The sequence below is a fragment of the Myxine glutinosa genome, chromosome 6 (assembly GCF_964187855.1).
Source record: "Myxine glutinosa chromosome 6, kmMyxGlut1.1, whole genome shotgun sequence".
Classification (NCBI taxonomy): Eukaryota; Metazoa; Chordata; class Myxini; order Myxiniformes; family Myxinidae; genus Myxine; species Myxine glutinosa.
In genome coordinates this window covers 48,327,322-48,348,053 of record NC_136266.1, presented here as the reverse complement: position 1 = coordinate 48,348,053, position 20,732 = coordinate 48,327,322, and the positions used below count along the sequence as shown (strand labels likewise).

General features: G+C 45.5%; 2 protein-coding genes across 2 annotated transcripts in view; one reads left to right on the top strand and one right to left on the bottom strand.

Moving 5' to 3' along the window:
* The window catches only part of LOC144892601 (uncharacterized), a 1,198,808-nt gene that overhangs the window by 342,754 nt on the left and 835,322 nt on the right, over positions 1-20,732 (bottom strand). The window lies entirely within an intron of this gene.
* Positions 19,123-20,732, top strand: part of LOC137429748 (FYVE, RhoGEF and PH domain-containing protein 2) — a 104,340-nt gene continuing 102,730 nt past the window's right edge. Inside the window, exons 1-2 of the mRNA XM_078779819.1 lie at positions 19,123-19,375; positions 19,731-19,935. Coding sequence (XP_078635945.1) covers positions 19,306-19,375; positions 19,731-19,935 — 275 coding nt within the window. The 5' untranslated portion in view covers positions 19,123-19,305. The remainder of the gene's footprint in view (positions 19,376-19,730; positions 19,936-20,732) is intronic.

Here is a 20,732-nt window from a genome sequence, read left to right as displayed (position 1 = left end):
TTTAAGTTAACCTTTTTAACTTTAGATAGCTGTTCCTGAATAATGAACCTTTTGAGAATAATAATAGTACCTAATATCAGAAATATGTCAAGTGGGTGAAAACCACAAAAGCGGCGGTGAGGAATCCGTAACACTATACAATCCATAACTATACAATCCATAACTATACAATCCACAACTACACAATACACAACTATACAATCCATAACTATACAATCCACAACCATACAATCCATAACTATACAATCCATAACTATACAATCCATAACTATACAATCCATAACTATACAATCCATAACTATACAATCCACAACCATACAATCCATAACTATAAAATCCATAACTATACAATCCATAACCATACAATCCATAACTACACAATCCATAACTATAAAATCCATAACTATACAATCCATAACCATACAATCCATAACTACACAATCCATAACTATTATACAATCTATAACCATGGAGGGTGGAATTTAGGCGGGGAATGGGACGTTCAAGCAATTCCAGCACGGACACAGTGAACCAGTCCATGGGGCAAACGAGTCACTTATGGTTCCATTGGATCGGTTCTCCCACAAATCGTGAAGGTTTCCTTGGCGGAGAACCTGAGCCCATCCATGCGAGGTCTTCACTCCATCGCAGTGAATGAATCGGCCTGCCGTGAGACAAGGAAATGCGTTCCGCTTCCCGGAGTCCTGGTGCTGCCATGATAACCCATTCTTTGATGTTATATCAGGTTTTCAGGTCGATTTTCATTTTTTATTCATTCTAACCCCATTTTGCAATGATTTACAAGCACGGGAAAAGGTCCTTTGCCCCACCATACCTGTGTCCGTTTAATATCTCCACTCAATTCACTCCTCACTCTCCGCTCTGCCAATTGATTATGTTGGAACCCATCTGTGGATCCGCAAACGGGTCAGACCCATCGCTGAGGGCCTCATAGAATCACATAGGGCCTCATAGAATCACACTGAGGGCCTCATAGAATCACATAATGCGTTATTGTGTTTATATAATTGACAATGCCCCGATTACGAAGCCACACCTTCATATTTAGCTTTGGGGTGATTAAGGCATGCCAGGAATTGCTATATAAACAATGGAGAGCTGAGTCTGCCAGTGCCACCAGCGAAGTAGACCAGCGTTTTTAAATGGAGCGACATTATCTTATTTTTATCTTATCGACAAACCACATGTCACGGACTGCTTTATAAACATTTATGACATCAATTGCTTATTTTTAGGTTCAAATAAACATACTCATCCATCATTGATGCATACACATTCCTTCAAGGTGAACAACACATCCGCAGATGGCGCAGACCCATCGGCCGATGGGTCTGCATTGTCATTTCTCGTGCATCCACAGATGGGTCGCCCATCTGCGGATCCGCAAACGGGTCAGACCCATCGGCCGATGGGACCGATCCACAGATGGGTTCCAACAATTACACACGTGACTGAACATTTCATAAATAACAACTCAAAGTAAAGGTAATCATACGTTTGAGGCATTCATGCAAATGGTTCCACGAATTAAGGGGGCAGTTACTGATTGTGGGGGCAGTGTTACGGATTGCGGGGGCAGTGTTACGGATTGTGGGGGCAGTGTTACGGATTGCGGGGGCAGTGTTACGGATTGTGGGGGCAGTGTTACTGATTGCGGGGGCAGTGTTACGGATTGCGGGGGCAGTGTTACGGATTGCGGGGGCAGTGTTACGGATTGTGGGGGCAGTGTTACTGATTGCGGGGGCAGTGTTACGGATTGCGGGGGCAGTGTTACGGATTGTGGGGGCAGTGTTACGGATTGCGGGGGCAGTGTTACGGATTGTGTGGGCAGTGTTACGGATTGCGGGGGCAGTGTTACGGATTGTGTGGGCAGTGTTATGGATTGTGGGGGCAGTGTTACGGATTGTGGGGGCAGTGTTACAGATTGTGGGGGCAGTGTTACGGATTGTGGGGGCAGTGTTACGGATTGTAGGGGCAGCGTTACAGATTGTGGGGGCAGTGTTACGGATTGTGGGGGCAGTGTTACGGATTATGGGGGCAGTGTTACAGGTTGTGGGGGCAGTGTTACGGGTTGTGGGGGCAGTGTTACGGATTGTGGGGGGCAGTGTTACGGATTCTGGGGACAGTGTTACAGATTGTGGGGGCAGTGTTACGGAGGGGGGGCAGTGTTACTGATTGTGGGGGCAGTGTTACTGATTGTGGGGGCAGTGTTACTGATCGTGGGGGCAGTGTTACTGATCGTGGGGGCAGTGTTACTGATCGTGGGGGCAGTGTTACAGATCATGGGGGCAGTGTCATGGGTCATGGGGGCAGTGTTATGGATCGAAGGGGCCGTGTTACGGATGATGGGGGCAGTGTTAGGGATGATGGGGGCAGTGTTAGGGATGATGGGGGCAGTGTTAGGGATGATGGCAGTGTTATGGATCATGGGGGCAGTGTTACGGATAGATGGGGCAATGTTACTGATTGTGGGGGCAGTATTACAAATCATGGGTGCAGTGTTTTGGATCGTGGGGGCAGTGTTTTGGATCGTGGGGGCAGTGTTACCGATTGTAGGGGCAGGATCGAGGTTCAGTGTTGTGGATCGTGAGGGCAGCGTTACGGATCGTGGGGGCAGTGTAACCGATTGTGGGGGCAAAATCGAGGGGCAGTGTTACGGAGCATGGGGGCAGTGTTTTGGATCGTGGAGGCAGTTACAGATTGTGGATCACCAAGTCAGACATTTTCGTTACCTCAAGAACATGGGGATATATATTTGTTTTATAATCGTTTTTTGTGTAATTACCTCTGCCACCAAATGTGGATGGAGGTTATGTTTCACCCCTGTCTGTCTGTTTGTTTGTTCGTCTGTCTGTGAACAACATATCTCAAAAAGATGTGCACGGATTCGGACTAAATTTCACAGAGAGGTAGTGTATGTGACAAGGACGAAACGATTAGATTTTGGTGAAGATCCGGATTCGGATCCGGCTAGTCAAGTTTTTACAGTGATGCTTCACCATTGGGAGATTGGGCCAAAAACGATAAATAGCAGGATATCTCAAAACATTATGGACGGATTTAGAAGAAACTTGGTGGACAGGTTGGGGGTGTGACAAGAACGAATCGATTTGATTTTGGTGAAGATCTGAATATGAATTCGGATACGAGAATTATTTAATTTCCTAAGTGATTCTTCACCATTGGGAGATTGGGCCAAAAACGATAAATAGCAGGATATCTCAAAAAGTTATGGACGGATTTGGACAAAACGTGGTGGACAGGTTGGGGGTGTGACAAGAACGAATCGATTTGATTTTGGTGAAGATCCAGACCCGGATCCAGCTAGTAGAATTTTAAAAAGTGATTCTTCACCATTGGGAGATTGGGCCAAAAACGATAAATAGCAGGATATCTCAAAAAGTTATGGATGGATTTGGAAGAAACTTGGTGGACAGGTTGGACGTGTGACAAGGACGAATCCATTCGATTTTGGTGAAGATCTGAGAATATGGATTCAGATAGCTTAATTCTTTAATTTTTAAGTGATTCTTCACCATGGAGAGATCGGGCAAAAAGCGATATATAACATGATATTTAAAAAGTTATGGACGAGATATGAATAAACTTGTTGGAGGAGTTGGTTAGGTGACAAGAACAAGCCGATTAGATTTTGTTTCAGGTCTAAATCCAGATCCGGCCTATCAGTGGGATACAAAATATAAACTGTTCAGCCTGGCGAAGGTATGCGCTCTACCGAGTGCCATTCTAGTTTCATACTGTTATAGTCCGTCCTCTCTTAGTCTACTTGACCATTTGATATTGTCCCTCTTTCCTGTACTTTACGCACAAATGTGATGGGAGTGTGGACAGCAAATATTGTGACTTCTGGTCGGGCCTTGTCGGCACATGATTGAGTGGATTTGATACGGAACAACATGGGTCTAAGTGTAAACTAGGTTTGACCCAGATTGATGTGGCCTCAGTGCAAAAGCGATTCTGTCTGCACAAGATATGTGGGCAAGAATACCAATATGTGTTTATCCCATGGACTGTCACCAATCAGGCTCCACCCTAGGGCTGTTCCACAAGTTTTGTTAAGAAAAAGGGATCAAATACCGACAGTGTTGTCTAGCTGTTGGCAGACTTTGATCAAGTTGCCAGGATATGTAGTTTGGAGACCAGAGAGGGATAATCGAATATCTTTGGGGAGACCACTGTAATGAGCCACTATTAGCCGTGGTTCCCGTGTTGTCCATCGACTCAATCAGTGCACAGCCCTACAGTTGTGACCGAGTTTGGCTCTGGAGGTCAGACTTGATTCCTTTCAGTGTTCCAAACTGTGTGAACCCGCCTTTGGTCCTTCCTTATGTCATCTCCCACATTCTGCCCAGAAACCCCGTACCCGGATTAGAATGAGAAAGGTTACTCCCCTATAAAGAAAAGGCCGACGCCAACATCATTCTGATGTCGCTTTTTGTGTCTATGTATGTTTAAGCTTAAATATTGTTAAGTGGAAAGGGTGGGGGATCGGTAGCTAGACTGTGGTAAGTGTAGTATGGTCCATGTGTTTTGTGTAGCGGTTAGATTGCCATGTACCAGGGATCTGTCATGTTAAGTTGTTTTTTAGCCTCTGTTAGGTGCCCGCGGAGCCGCAGCCGTTGGGGGCCACCCACAAATAGGGGCCTCCCACATCAGCTAAAGCATCTTTCTTTAAAGTCCAGTTGTGCAACATAGATGTTTCCAATAACACTATCCTGCATGCCTACCGGCTGCCAATCGCTTCACTGAGGGGTTTGAATCAGTCATCATGTTGCACTTCACAACCACATGGCATACCTATCTGTAAATCTCAATTCTCAATGAGGATGAAAAATACACTGAAACACGCGAAAACATGGACCTTTTGTGGCAGAGTTATTGTTGTTGTTGTTGTTGTTCATATGCTCCTTCCGTGTCTGTCACGCTTTATTCTAAAATCTTAAATGGTTCCTGCTGCCATACATTAAACATCTTCTTCATCCAATTCGGAAAGATAGATGGACTTTTAAAATAGAACCCTGTATCTTTTTGTTTAAACAGAAATTGATTTTTCCAAGTACCGTATAATTAATTGATCATTTCTTCTTGTTTCCATACTTTTTCCAATAACATCCCTACATCCATTTATGGATGAAGACACAACACTTTCAATGGAAAAGCAGATGCCTGGACAGGTGGAGAAAGAATCAGTTGGAGGTGAGCAATCTGTGGATCTTGTTGAAAATATTGCTGACCCTTCAGAGTGGCCTCAAATGTGTTTGAGGCACAGAGTGTTTGAGGCGCTCGCCAAACACAATTAGCTGTGCCGGACATTGAGTTTGTGAGATTTTGCCTGTCAGCTAGTGGCATCTCCGCACTTCAGTCCAAAAATTGAGGCCATCCACCGCATCCTGGAGCCCACGTCAGCTGCCCATGTCACTTCTTTCCTTGGCATGACAGCCTATTACCTGCGGTTCCTGCCCCAATACTCCACTACGACAAGCGCTGGCCTGTGTCTGGGCTTGTGAACGGTAGCATATGTATCTGTACCGCTGCTCGTTCACCCTCCAGACCGACCACCAAGCTCTCACAGTCCAGCTGGCTACCTCCGGCATGGGCCACAGACTGCTCAGACTGCACCGGTGGTCCGAACACCTCCACCAATACAACTTTCATCGACAGTTCACACCTGGGTGGGACAATGTGGTGGCACACCTACTCTCCCGCTCCGTTGACACCCCGGCCTCCACCATATGCTCTGACATTGGGGAGCACGACCTCATTCAGCTACTTCACTCTTCTCTCCAAGCCACGGTGTCCCTCCAGGAGCTCCAGCAGACCTCTGGGGAGGATACCATCCTCTCAACACTCTGCACAAACATCAGGACTGGATGGCCATCCCGTGTGCCAGAGGAGCTAACACTATTTGCCCGGGTCAAAGAGGACCTGTCCTGCTGGAGCAACACCTGTGTGGCCCGTGGACTCTGTCATCCCAAGTGCCTTGTTTGCGCGTGTTTTGAGGATGGCACATGACGATCACTTGGGCATAGTGAAGCTCAAACAGAGGTGTCGGAACCTGGTGTGGTGGCCAGGGATCGACCGGGACATTGAAACCATGGTAAAGGACTGCGCCGCCTGCCTGGTCAGCGGTAAAACCGGGCCTCCAGCTATGCCTCCCTTGCAGCCACTCGTCTAGCCAACCCAGCCGTGGAAACATTTCAATTTTTTTTTTTTTTGTATACTGAATCGAGGCTCGTGAAAGAGCTAACATTTACTTCACAAACAAATCAACCAGACAAAAAAATATATAAAAAGAGGGAGCGGAAAACAAGATGGGGAGAGAAGGGGAAGCACACAAACACAACATTTGAGAGCAGGGAGATGTGTGGAAGGGAGAGGGCTTGGGGGGGAGGAGGCGTGGGAAGGGGGGGGGGGGGAGGGAGAAGTATAAAACACAAGGACACCAAGGACTTCCAGGACAGAAGTTGGTATTTTATATACATCAGTTGGTATACATCAGCCCACGGTTCCTACAAACTTGCCTCTTTTCAGCCATCTCTCACCGTTTATGAGTTAGACACAAAAAACGGGCAAAAATTGCCAAAATTCACTAATTTGACCTTGGAATATGACCTTTTGACCTTGAAGATGACCCCAGGTGGTGTTGAAAATGTCGCTATTGAACTCGCCGTCCTCAAAACCCCCTATTTTGACCCCGAGATCGTGTCTCTAGCCCTTCTAGAAGTCATTTTAGCCCAGGACTTAAGTTAATCCTTCAGACTCAAGTTACAAACCCCGAGGTCGTGACGTTCCAGTCCTTCTCTAAAGGAGTCTATGTGACCAATATTGTAATTCATTGTTACTGTGGCGGTGATCACACTTTGTCTACAAGTATAAATAGAATCCTCAGATGTCACAAGGCTTGTCTTGGTTTCAAAACCGTGTCTTTAATTCACGTAAAAACTGAAAAGGAAAAATAAAGCCATTCAGCATGCCGTTACTTATGGTGATAAAACGAACTTGCTCTAGGCCTATGCTTTACAGAAAACCTACAACGATACATTTTGCATCCACACACAGTGGCCTAGTAATGGGGGCGGAGGGGGTGACCGCACAATACAATAATTTGCCTCAAATTACTTCAAGAGGTTCAACAATAAATTGAGATTCAGCTTACCTCTATCCAAGCCTCGGGTATTAAAGAGAAAACATCGAAAATGGTGCCGATCACTTCTTTCTTTCGTCACGGAAAAAAACAGTATGGCGGCGGGAAGAAGGCGGAAGTGCCAGCATGTGAATACGGCGCCCAAACGCCACAGAAAGTCAACGCAACTTGCATAAACAACAGCTGAAGTGGGGATTTTGGTTGCTGAGATGAGTTTAGATGGAGCCATGGAGGTGGAGGTTGAGAATGAAAGAGTGAAGAGCCGAACGAACAAATGGATTGAAGTTAAATGAGAATAAACCATCGCGGGGTTGAACAGATTGTGAGGAAATAGACCGATAGAAAGCGCGAACGATATATAGATCGAAGGAAAGATTGCCAGAGCGGAGAGAATTGATTACAGATAAGAGATAGTTAGAAATGGGGGAAAATTATTTATAATGGAAATACATAGACTATTCTAACAACAACAACAACAACAACAACAACAACAACAACAACAACGCATGTTCGCATTCTCCACCCCTTAGACAAGGGGAAATTCCACCTTACACAGATTAAGAAATAACTATCTTGGAAGTCCTACAGTATAAATGGATGCGCTCCCCTTGGCGGGGGGTGCATTTTACAAAACCACAATGATATATATAACTGTGAGAAATAGAGGAAACTCCACAATTCGAGATAGGTTCCTCTGCCTCATTTGCATCAAATACATTTTGCACGTGAAGAAGCCGAATGCCTCAACTCTGTGTTTGCCTCAAAATCTTGTGTCCCAAACCCATCTCTCTCTGTACCCACCGTACCCAGTCGTACGCAGCTGCTCCTGGACTCTGTGTCCTTCTCTCCTGTCAAGGTGGAGAAGTTTCGGTCAAACCTCGACTCTGATTCTGCAACTGGACCAGACGGCATCAGCCCACGGGTCCTAAAATCCTGATCTGCCGCTCCATCACACCCTCTCTCTGTTCTCTTCATCCTCTCTTTTGTTCGAGGTCATCAGTTTGGAAATCAGCCAACATCACCGCTTTACACAAAGCCTCCCCTTCCTGTCCAGGCTGGAGTTCCTCAAGGCAGTGTTCTGGGCCCTGTGCTTTTTCTGGTCTTCATTAATGATCTCTCTGACTCTCTGGAAAATCCTTTCTGTCTCTTTGCTGAAGACCACTCTCTGCCGCTCCATATCTCTACCCTCAGATCGGCAGGTAGCAGCCTCTTCACTCTCTGCAGACCTGGATAAAATTACAAACTGGTCAAACAAGTGGAACATGTCTTTCAATCCTGACAAATCTCACACCCTCACTGTCTCTCTGAAAAGACCGTCTGGAAAACCCTCCCATCTACTTTCTCAACAATCCTCTCGAAGGAAGAAGTTCTGTCACTCAAGATTTTGGGTCTCACTATCTGCCATTATCTTTCCTGAGAAAACCACATTTTCAAGCTGGCCTCCAAAGCCAGTTGCCGACTGGGCATCCTCCATCATGAAAAGTCCTTTCTGGACACTTCTGAGGTCCTCAACACATACAAAGCTTTCACCCACATATTGATGGAGTACTGCTCTCCCCTCTGGGCTGGTGCTACTGCCTCACACCAAGCTCGGCTTCACGCTGTAGAAACCAAAGCATTCAGAATTATTGGAATCTACCATGATGAAGGACCTTCACTTCTGAGGTCCTCAACACATACAAAGCTTTCACCCACATCTTGATGGAGTACTGCTCTCCCCTCTGGGCTGGAGCTACTGCCTCACACCAAGCTCGGCTTCACGCTGTAGAAACCAAAGCATTCAGAATTATTGGAATCTACCATGATGAAGGCACTTCTGAGGACCTTCACTCGCTCACCACAGGCAGGTAGGTGGTCCTTCTGTCTTCCACCGACTCCTCTCCAGCCTAGCTCCCCCAGCTCTGTCTGTACTATGTCCCCCAAATATTCCTGCAGGACGCATAAGATCTGTCAACAACCCTCTTCTGGTGAAACTGCTAAAATCAAGACTCTCTGCTCACCTTCATTCTTTCATTCCTCTTTTCTCCTGTTTACTTTACAGTTTACTTTGGAAGAATTCCCAGGAAGAGTTGATGTCAGAGGCAGTAGAGATGAGAGACCAGTCCAGATGATTGATGGCTGCTTGAAGACCGTGCCAGTCGGCCTGAGTGAAATGCCAGGCTTGTCGATGCTGAGGAGGCTCTCTGAGAATGGCCAGAGAGATGTCCACTTTAACAAGCACATGATCAGAAGAACCGATTGTAGCAGAAGAAGAGCAGCAGACATTTGCAGGGAAGTTTGTCATACCCAAGACTAGAAGAGGAGATGCTCCATAGACTGAGATCCGGGTCAGTAAATTAATAATAATAATAATAATAATAATGCATTTATTTTATACAGCGCTTTTCAGGAAGCCCAAAGACGCTTTGACAGAGTGCAAAACATAATGCATAGCAAAACATAAAAACAATTGCAAAAGACAAGAATCAATAGGGAAATATTTAAAGCAAAAAGGAGGGAGAAGGAGAAGAGATAGTCAGGGGTTAAATGCTGTGGGTTAAATGTTGAATGCAGTGTTGAACAGGTGGGTCTTGAGTGATGTTTTGAATGTGGTGAGTGAGGAGGAGTCTCTGATGGTGTGAGGTAGTGAGTTCCAGAGGGTGGGAGCAGCGATGGAGAAGGCCCTGTCCCCCCAGGATCTGAATTTGGTCCGGATGGGGGGGGGGGGGTCAGGAGGTTGGTACCAGCAGAGCGGAGGTTACGGTTGGGAGTGTGTCTGGAGAGGAGGTCAGCCAGGTAGGATGGGGCCAGGTTATGGAGGGCTTTGTAGGTCAAGAGGAGGATTTTGTATTGGATTCTCTGGGAGATGGGGAGCCAGTGGAGCTTGTAAAGGACAGGGGTGATGTGGTCACGGGTCCGGGAATGGGTGAGTAGACGGGCAGCGGAGTTCTGAATGTATTGGGGTTTATTGGTGATTGTTGAGGGTGAACCATAGAGGAGGCTATTGCAGTAGTCCAGACGGGAGGTGATGAAGGCGTGGATGAGGGTTTCTGCAGCCATGGAGGAGAGGGATGGACGGAGACGGGCGATATTTTTCAGGTGAAAGAAGGCTGTCTTTGTGATCTGTTTAGTGTATTTGTCGAAGGAGAGGGTTTGGTCAAAGATGATGCCAAGATTCCGGATGTGAGGGGAGGTGGACACTGGGATACCGTCGATGTTGAGGGCAAAGTTATGGGTGGATTTTATGAGTGTTTTTGGGCCAATGATGATTATTTCAGATTTATCACAGTTAAGTTTGAGGAAGTTGATTTGAAGCCAGGATTTTATTTCAGTGATGCAGTTTGTCAGGACAGAGTGGGTGGCGGTGGAGATGGACTTGGTGGAGATGAAAAGCTGGATGTCATCAGCGAAGCAGTGGAATTGGAGACCATGACGGTGGATTAAGTGACCGAGGGGGGACAGGTAAAGGATGAAGAGGAGGGGGCCAAGAACTGAACCTTGGGGGACACCTTGAGGGAGGGGAGCAGTGGGGGATTTGCAGTTATTGATGGAGATGAACTGGCGTCTGTCAGAGAGGTATGATTTAATCCAAGAGAGGGCAGTGCCGGTAACGTTAAAGGTGGTTTCAAGTCGGGTGAGGAGGATGGTGTGATCGATGGTGTCAAAGGCGGCGCTGAGGTCGAGGAGGATGAGAATGTTGAGGTTGCCAGCGTCAGAGGAGAGGAGAAGGTCGTTGGTGATTTTGAGGAGAGCAGTTTCAGTACTGTGGTTGGAGCGGAATCCGGATTGGAATGTTTCATACAGGTTATTGGCAGAGAGGTGATGTTTGAGTTGAGTGGCTACAGCGCATTCCAAAACTTTCGACAGAAAGGGTAGGTTGGAGATGGGTCTGAAGTTGTTTAGGGTGTCAGGGTTTAGTCCAGGTTTTTTCAGAATGGGGGTAACAGCAGCAATTTTGAGGGATGGTGGGACGATGCCTGTAGACAGGGAGGAGTTTATTGTTGCAATGATAAGTGGAGAGAGAGCAGGAAGGGAGGCCTTGACAAACCTGGAGGGGATGGGGTCAAGAGTGCAGGTGGCAGTTTTCATTCCTATGAGGAGTTCAGAGAGGTCAGTAGGGGAGACCGGGGAGAATTGAGACATGGGATGGCAGGATAAGGGGGGGCAGGTGGTTTGAGGGGGAGCAGGTGCGGCGGTGGTCAAGCTGTTGTAGATGTTTTCAATTTTGCGTTGGAAGAATGAAAGGAAGGAGATGCAGTTGTGTACTGTGAATGACTGGGTGGTGGTGTTCAGGGGGCTGAGGAGTTTGTTTATTGTAGAGAAGAGTGCTTTTGGGTTTCCGGAGCCAGAGTGGATAATTTGAGAGTAGTAGGCGGAGCTGGCGCGGGAGAGGGCATCTTTGTAGTGTTGTAGGTGGTCCGTGTAGGCTTGGGAGTGAACTGTGAGACCTGTTTTATTGCGGAGTCTTTCAAGTTGGCGAGCACGAGTTTTCATCAGGCGGAGTTCAGGGGTAAACCAGGGAGCAGAATGGGTGAAAGAAACTGTTTTGGTTTTTATAGGCGCAGGTTGGTCAAGGCAGGAGGAGAGAGTGTGGTTGTAGTAGTCAGTGAGGTCAGAAGGGGTGTGGAGGTCAACGAAGGGAGAAGTGGACATTTTTTCAGAGAGGGTGGATGAGAATGAGGTAGGTGAAAGAGCGTTTAGCTTACGGAAGTTGATAGTGCGATAATGCCTTGGTGCTGGGGTGGGGATGTTGATGGTCATAGTGATGGCTAAGTGGTCAGAGAGGGTGAGGTCGGAGCCAGAGAGATGGTGCAAAATTAATCCAGTAGAGCAGACAAGGTCCAGAATGTGACCATGGTTATGGGTAGGAAAGTTGACATGTTGAGTGAGGTTGAAGCAGGTGAGTAAATCAGTGAAGTCAGTGGTTATCGTGGAGTCAGTGGAGTCCATGTGGATATTGAAATCACCGAGGAGGAGGATTGAGGGGGAGAGGGAACATAGCTGGGTCAGAAAGTAGGAGAAGTCAGACAGGAATGATGGGTGTGGTTTGGGAGGGCGGTAGACGACAGCCATGACTGACTGTGTGTGATCAGAGAGTTTAAAAGCCAGGTGTTCAAAGGATGGAGCAGATGCGATGGAGATGAGGCTGGTCCTGATGTCTTGTCGGTGGATAACGGCAATTCCACCACCTCGGCCCTCCAAGCGTGGTTTATTGATGTAAGAATATCCATTTGGTGTGGTGAGGTTGAGTGCGAAGTAGTCCAGAGGTTGTTGCCAGGTTTCGGTGAGACAGAGAAAGTCCAGTTTATTTTCCAGGATGTAGTCGTTCAGGATGAGGCATTTGTTGTTGAGGGACCGGGTATTGAACAGGGTGAGCTTGAATGTTGTTTTGTACGACGGGGATGAACCCAGGTGATTTGGCCAGGGTTCGCAGACAGGAGGTGCGATTGCGTGCGTCGCTGTGACCAGGTGCGCTGGGACGATGAGTGGGAGTGCGCTGAGCCGACCAGAGGACGGGGATGGAGTGACCTGATTGTAAATAAACAAACTTACGACCGGAGCCACGGTGAATGTACCTGGGTTGTCGGAGGAGTCCATTTGATTTGATTGCAGAGATGCATGATGGGGTGGAGCGGTATTAAGCAGAAGAAGCCTTGCGGCGGAGTACCGCAGAGCCATGCCAGGCAGGAGCGAAGAGACGAGCACGAGGCCAAGGTTGAGGAGGTGAAACAATGGTCACAACCCACGGGAGCGGGCCCGAGGAAACAGCGAAGGAGCCAGGCAGGTGAAGCCAGGAGCAGAGCCGGGACCGAGCAGAGGGCAGACAGGAGCGAAGATACGAGCACGAGGCCAAGGTTGAGGAGGCAAAGCGGCAAATGCAGCGGCAAACGCCCGCCACCACTAATCAAGATCACGGCGGCAAACCGTCACCACCGCCGCTGCAAACAATGGCCACAACCCACGGGAAACAGCGAAGGAGCCGGGCAGGTGGAGCTAGGAGCAGAGCCGGGACCATACAGAGGGCAGACTCAATGGCCAAAAATCCGCCACGACCACCAGCAAAGCATGCTACGAACAATGGCCCAGTCGGAGAAGCGGCGAGCAAGCGACGCCAGCGTCCGCTCCGGACCGGACCGAAAGCGGAAATCCAAATCCAAAATCAAATTGACAGATTGTGTCAGTCCCAGTTGGTCGCAGAAGTCCTTTGCTGAGGTTCCGTGGCTGATGAGAGAGGTACCCACACCCAGCCAGCTGGCATGATGACAGTTGAAACTGGTCAGTCTTCTGAGGTCATAAACAGTTCCTCTCCTCATGTTAAAGAGCCTTGCAACATGGCTAATGAAGTTCGACCCTACTTGAAGGTATCCAATAATTATTTGATGCCTTTCATTTTCTTTCAGCCATCCCATTGTAATGGATTGTTAAATAATGCAATCAGTACGCTTTTTTGGATGATCCACATGGTGGTGTCCCGGAAAGACTGTTTCACATTTGCGAAGAATGCCTCGCGTTACCTCTAAAACATAAGGGTGCATGAGTTGCACGTGCTCAACGATTTTTGCAAGAGGCAATTACGTTATATGTGGAAACTTGCAATCAGGTGTTCTGCACATCCCTCGTGCCAAAATGGACCAAAAAAACCCCCACTGCATTACCTTCCTTTCGCTCTATCATCGCAACTTCTAGATTCCATTTCTCATTTTTTATTATCTGATTTTGTTCTCGCCCTTTTACCACAACCAACCACCTTAGCCAGCTGGTTCTTGACAACTTACAAATCATTTCAATGCAGTAGGAGGCTATAAGACCAATCTGGAGGCCAAATGTTGCCAACCTATGGTTGTTTGTCTATGTTCTATCCTTTATAAATTCTGAGCCTCAAGCAAGGAAGCGGCAAGTTCCATTTTAAACTGTTCATTATGGCTCGTTATCGGTTCGAACTGCTGACCTCCCAGATTCAAAGTGGACGTTCAAACCATTAAGCCACCAAGTCTGGTAAAATTACAAGGAACTTCAATGCACAAGAAGGCCATGAGAATAAGGAGAGCTCATCCGGGATTTGAACCAGGGATCTCCAGAAGCCAGACAGATGACTTGGGCCAAAAACCTTCTTTGACCAACCACGCAAGAACGTGGGAATAACTGACGCCTTTCCTGAAGTAATAGTTTCATTGATAATTGCAATGTGTTGTAAAATTGTCACTGTGTATGTGTGGTAAGATTATATCTTTCAGGGTGGTTGCCAGATGAAGATAAAGGTAATATCAGTGGGTATCTTTACTTAACATACCTCGTGTGTCCAAACTGAGCCGGTGGACATTTATCAACCTGAACTCGGAAATAAACTTTGCAAAAGTTCCTCGTTGGTGCCGTGAGAGGGCACAAGAGCGTTATTCGGGGGAATTCGATATCAAGCTGAATTTTCCTTCGGATGAACAGCATTTGGGGTTGTTATGGCCGATGCAAATATATAAAACCGATGCGAATATAGTGTCCTTGTGTTTTATAATTCTCCCCCCCCCCTCCCTTCCCACGCCTCCTCCCCCCAAGCCCTCTCCCTCTCACAGATCTCCCGATGTCCCTGCTCTCAAATGTTGTGTTTGTGCTTCCCCTTCTCTCCCCATCTTGTCTACCGCTCCCCTTATTATATGCTTTGTGTGTCTGATTTTTTGTGTGATAAATGTTAGCTCTTTCACGAGCCTCGATCCTGCATCCAAAAAAAAAAAAAAAACATGGAATATTCTCACTTGAAGATATTTCTACAGAACTCCAAGTTGGATATTGTGCAAGATTCACAGGGGTTTTCACCAGTTCACATTCACCCATTTTTCGGTTGCTCTGTTTCTGTCTCAGGGCCAATACAATAATTGGGGGGTGGGGTGGGGAGGGGGGGGGGGGGGTCAGTTTTTAGACACCCACTCTAGATCGCTCCTGTGACGTTGAGTGACGCTTGCCTGACAGCCCCTCCTCCCCCCCCCCCCCCCCCTAAAAAACACGTGACTCCAACAAAATATTCCCCTGCAGAACAGCCTTCCCTCTTACAATGACACAAAACATCTCTGAAATAATTAATTCAGAGCGCAATCATGATATCTGGTAAGGTACAAGACAATTATGAAATGTTTATAATGCACAATATTTATTCCTAATAAATGACATTTTCTATTGCAAATGATTTTTACATTTCTATAAAATATAAGAATAAAATAAGGTTTGTACTCAGATATCCTCCCAAACTGTTCCTCGATCTTTCAAAGTGTTAATGGGAGTTCCATATTTGACGCCATGTTGCTGGTGGTAGTTTTATGCCGTGTGTGTCAACTTTCCCATCAAACTGTTGTAGCTCATGAGTCCCATTCAGTGCATAGCCACACGGCGGGGCCTCTCTGCCTGTGGGTGAGCTGTTGTGGTTTGGCATTGCCTAGTTTCCAACATTGGGAGAAGAAACAGAGGTAGGATTAAAAGTATCCGTGGTGTGAGCGAAGAGACTGAGGGGGGGGGGGGGGGGGAGGTTTTGGAGGTGGGTGTTGCTCTTCCTACGGTCGGGAAAATTTTGTAATTTCAGCCTTAAATTTGTACTTTCATGCAAAATTTAAACAGAATAATAATGTCACAACATGAAAGTCTATCAAAAACTTCGATGAGATATTATTTTGTGAAATCGGTATTTTTCCCTACTAGAGAAATACCCGTGCTACGCACGGGTGGGAGGCCAGAAGCAAACAGGCAATGCAGATACGGTGAATGCTAAAGCATGAAACCAAAAAATTCCACATTCCTTTAGCACCTTCAGTCGCACGTCAGACATGGACAGCAAGTTCGTGAAGGACTTCCATGAAAAACGTACCTGTTCGCAAACAAACGGGTACGTTCACGTATTTAACGGATGTTTATATATATCGTTTAAAAGAAAAAAAAGAAGCCTTCAATTTCCGATATTTAGCCTTTTCATTTGGGCCTCCCAATTGAAGCCCCACCCATATGGCGGGTACCGTTGTTCGACGTAAGATGACGTCACAATGAACGTCATGCAAACGCGAATGTTATGCGGGAGTCCAAACCTGAGAATGCTGGAGACTAAAGCTGAAATTGGGAAAACTAAATAGCCTATTTTACTCCTGGAGATCCCAGGACTATCCACCCAAAATATCTTTGCGATCGGTTCAGCAGTTTTTATGGTAGCTACCTTCGAACGGACAGACAGACGGACATTTGGTGAATTATAGTAAGATTATTTGGGCAAAGGAATCGGTACGGTAGGCTGTAGAAGTAGACAAAAGGCGGTAGATTTGGCAACTATGGTGTTAGATAATGATCTTCTGTTGGCCTTTAGCTTCCTCCATATGGTAGACTTACACTTGAACTTCCTGCTTTCTTCTTTTAGGAAATGCCATTTTGTAGCTTTGATTTAATGATGTAAGCAGCACCTCTCCCATTTTTGGTTGAATGCAAGTGAAAGCAAGATCATTCTAAATTAACACGTCCTATTAGTGCAGCAGATATACACAAAAATTGTGCATTTTATGAGAAAAGCATGAAGTTTTTAACATAGTTAGTGCATACCATAAGGTTTATTTTCAGATGTGGAGGGAAGTCAGATTTGACCTCTGAGAACCGTGAGCTCAAATCCAAAATGGCCGCCAGTCCACCGAATCCAATGTACAAACGCGCTTAATTTTGGAACCAAATAGTGTAGAAAAACATTATAGGTGTCATTTCCAACTAAATTGGGGATGCCCAGAGGTGAATGATGCTTTCAATGAACTCCTAGGCATGCCAAGTGAGGTCAGTGAAGGCTCAATGTTACTGCTGGAGCGATTTGTGGTGCTCATGTACGATAGAACCAGTGAGAGCACGTAAGTGAATGATGCCAGGAAACAGCTCTTCACACAGAAGTGTAGAACTCTAGAGAACATTCCTCCAACCCAGGCAGCACTCAAGCAGCACATCAAGCGCACTTGCTACCAGGCCAACTGTTGTAACCAGGCATTGGTCATGGATCCAGAGATGCCAGACCCACCTGACTGCGGCTGGACAAAGGAGACAACTGGGTGGCAGCCTCTTTGGACCACTCTTCCTGAAGCATCAAAATCGTGCCATGAATTGATCCACTGTGGCTGCAGGAAAGGGTGCACTGGACGCTGCAAGTGTGCCAAAGCTGCATTCAAGTGCACTGTACTGTGCTTCTGTTCTGAGACTGTTAGATTTAGATCATTACTAATTTTCATCATTGCACTTGATTTAATGTAAGCTTTGGTGGACATACTTGGTTAACTACAGTTATTTTTTCAGAGGTTATTGCATTATTCCTTGCAGTGTAAACACTTTTTTTTTCCATCATTTCTGGTCTTTGGGTGTTCTGTACCTATCCCTGTACCTGAAAAAATTAAGTTTTAAAAGTTCAAATGAACTTTTTCCAATAGCAGTTCCAACTGCAGTATCATAAAAATAGATATTTAACGTAATTTGACCTTGACCGTGACCTAAATGCATGTCCTTGAGTTCTGGCGATCTCAAAAGTATCACCAAATGAATGGGCATCCCCAATTTAGTTGGAAATGACACCTATAAGCGCGTTTGAACATTAGACCCGGTGGACTGGCGGGCATTTTGGATTTGACCTCTCACGGTCCTCAGAGGTCAAATCTGACTTCCCTCCACATCTGAAAAGAAACCTTATGGTATATACTAACTATGCTAGAAATTTCATGCTTTTCTCAAAAAATGCACAATTTGTTAAAATATGAGAGCTTATCCGCTGTACTATGCCGGTAGGGGACATGTATTGCAGCGCAATACTCAGAATGCTTGTTGAATGTCGATATTTGCAAGTAAAACAACTTTTTTGCTATCTTTCACATATTGACCATGCTTTATCACAGAATGTCGTAAAAATCAGACTGTTGTCCTTATTGCTCAAAATGAATAATTCAGTGGATTTTTTAATGCATTTTGTTCCCATTTTGATTAGACCTGGTTAATTTATGCTTGAAGGAGCAGCGCTCCTGCTTGAGACGGACGAAGTGACGGACAAGACACAAACTCGTCCGAGAAGATGTTTATTGTATTCGATCTTGTATACAAAAAAAAAAAAAAAAAAAAAAAAAAAAATCATCTCGGGAACTCTGAAAGCCCGTTTATCGGGTTCGCATATATATATCCAAACCAAAAAGCATACATCAGAACCAAAGCCACGCCTCTCAGGCGAGGCACGCTTTGGTGGTCATGTGACCGACAGGTGCAAAGGATTATAACCTCGGCGCCGCGGTTTGGCCGCCGGTTACGTCACCGGCTTGGGCCAGGAGATTCTGTTGCTGGTCTCGAGCTTTGGGGGACCCATGGGTCGCTCCACGCTTTCACATTTGTCATGATATATACTACTCACAATAAGTTAGGGATATTGTGGGAGTGAGTATTTTTTTTTTATAGGGGGTCGGGTTAGGGTATTGAAATCAAGAATGCTGTGTTTTTTCACACTCATTAAAAACCATAAATTAATAACCACATTAATAACCATCAACATAATTAATACACAAAATCAACCACACCGAAGAACCTGCCAATATCCCTAACTTATTGTGAGTAGTGTACGTCACGAAACTCCAATGATCGGTGAAAGAAAAGATTTGGAGTAAAAGTCTGAAAGATTGGGGTGTACACCTATGTCTCTGACGCTTCAACTTGCAACAAAGATCATACAAATAAAATTAAGTTGAATTTCTTTTTTTGCGATGTTGGTGTTTCCTTATCTGCTGCAATTCCTACAAGTCATATTTAAACTGTCTGCGATTAATTTTGTAGGTTTGCTTTGCAAATTATTGTTGATTACAACTACAGAAACAGGATGTACCATGTCACATTGTCATTTAAATTATTTATCACTTCCCATTTTGTTCTGTAAGTAAGCAACTGGTTCTTGACAAAGAATGAAATCGCAAAGCACAGCTTCCGCTTTTCTGGTTGGTAAAGCACAGCTTCCGCTTTTCTGGTTGGTAAAGTCTGGCTTCCGCTTTGCAATCTTGACACTATTCGCATCCATATTCCATATCCGCAGAGCCGGAGCAAAGCTACTGTGCGGAGCAAGCCTATTGCGAGGAGCAAAGTTCGAAAAGATTGTTGTTGGACGCCTTTTTATTTATATGCTCATTATGCAGACGGACGCAAGTCTGCAACATGGAAGAATGAGACATAGTACGGATAAAGATAAAGGTAAGTTACTTCCAGGCAGAGATTACTATTGGCTTTGACTTAGACTTAAGAGGATAGTCATATGACTAAACATGATGTATTTTATCACAATGAGGTACTGTCGGAAAGTTTAAGTTGCTTTATCAAACAATATAGCACAGACGTAAAAAAAAACCTGATGAATGCTAAAAAGGAACCTCCAAAACTATTTTTGTTTGTTTTGTTCTTTGTTTAATTTCCCAGCACCTTTGAATGCAACTTTGAGCAGTGCATGCGGAAGAATCCTTTGTATAGCATAGCATGTGATGAAAAATCTACATACCTTATCTAGCTCAACCATTCTGAGATTGCTCCCAAAAAACTGATGTTCCCACAGAAGCAGAATGCCAAGAGATATCAGAACTCACGTCAAGAAACGTCAGAACTCAGTCCAATATAGAACATACGCACTTCAAACGAGAGCCGCCACTGAGACGGATCCATATTGACCATTGCAAGAACTACATGGCTTTGCAAGAGTCAAAATCACAATGTCCCAGTGTGATGTCCATGATTGACAGGTTTGAGGCTTGCACTGTGAGGTAAGGCAGTTACTGCTCATAGAAGCGAGTGTGTGAAATGTTAAGGGTGAACGTTAAACCAAAATTAATGTAACAATCTCTATTTGCTCATCAATATCCCTGTTAAATGGTAAAACATTTGGAATATCCTGATTCATTGGATCTCTCCTTTTTACCTGTGATGTGTCACAGGTCTATAAGAGCCCCACATTGTTGTTGTTACTGTTGTCGCGGTTCTTGTTGTGGGTCATTTTTTAAAATGTGCACCCACAGCTGCTGGACTGCACCCATAATTGTCGCTTGACCTCCACCAACCATGACATCCAGACAAAATAATATGGCCGCCATCTTGTTTTTCTGTTGGACCGAAAACATCAGGCCTGTAGGCCTCTGCTGATTATACACTGCCTGAATTTGTTGTGGCAGATTTCCATTAGCTTTGGGTCGAGTGTTACTCATGATGAGGGACCCTGAAAAATGTAATCATATGTCGAATAACAATTATTAGTAAGGTTTAATCAAGTTTGTCAGCACGCACAGTATACACCTCCCCAAAAAAATAGCGTTACGTAATTTTTGAACGGCCCCATATTGAGGTTAAACAATCCGTGATCGTGTGACCAATCAGCTAGTTCTCATTTGACCGTGGGGAGGGTGACATGGATGAGAGGTGTCAAGCTAATCTTCTAATAGTGCATTAAATGTGTGTTTCTCAATCAACCCACTACCAGATTTTGTCGCAGATTGTGACCCCAGTGCGGTCCTTCTTGTTCTTTAAAGAGACTCTACATTTAATGTTTTTGCCATTTAGTCCCTCA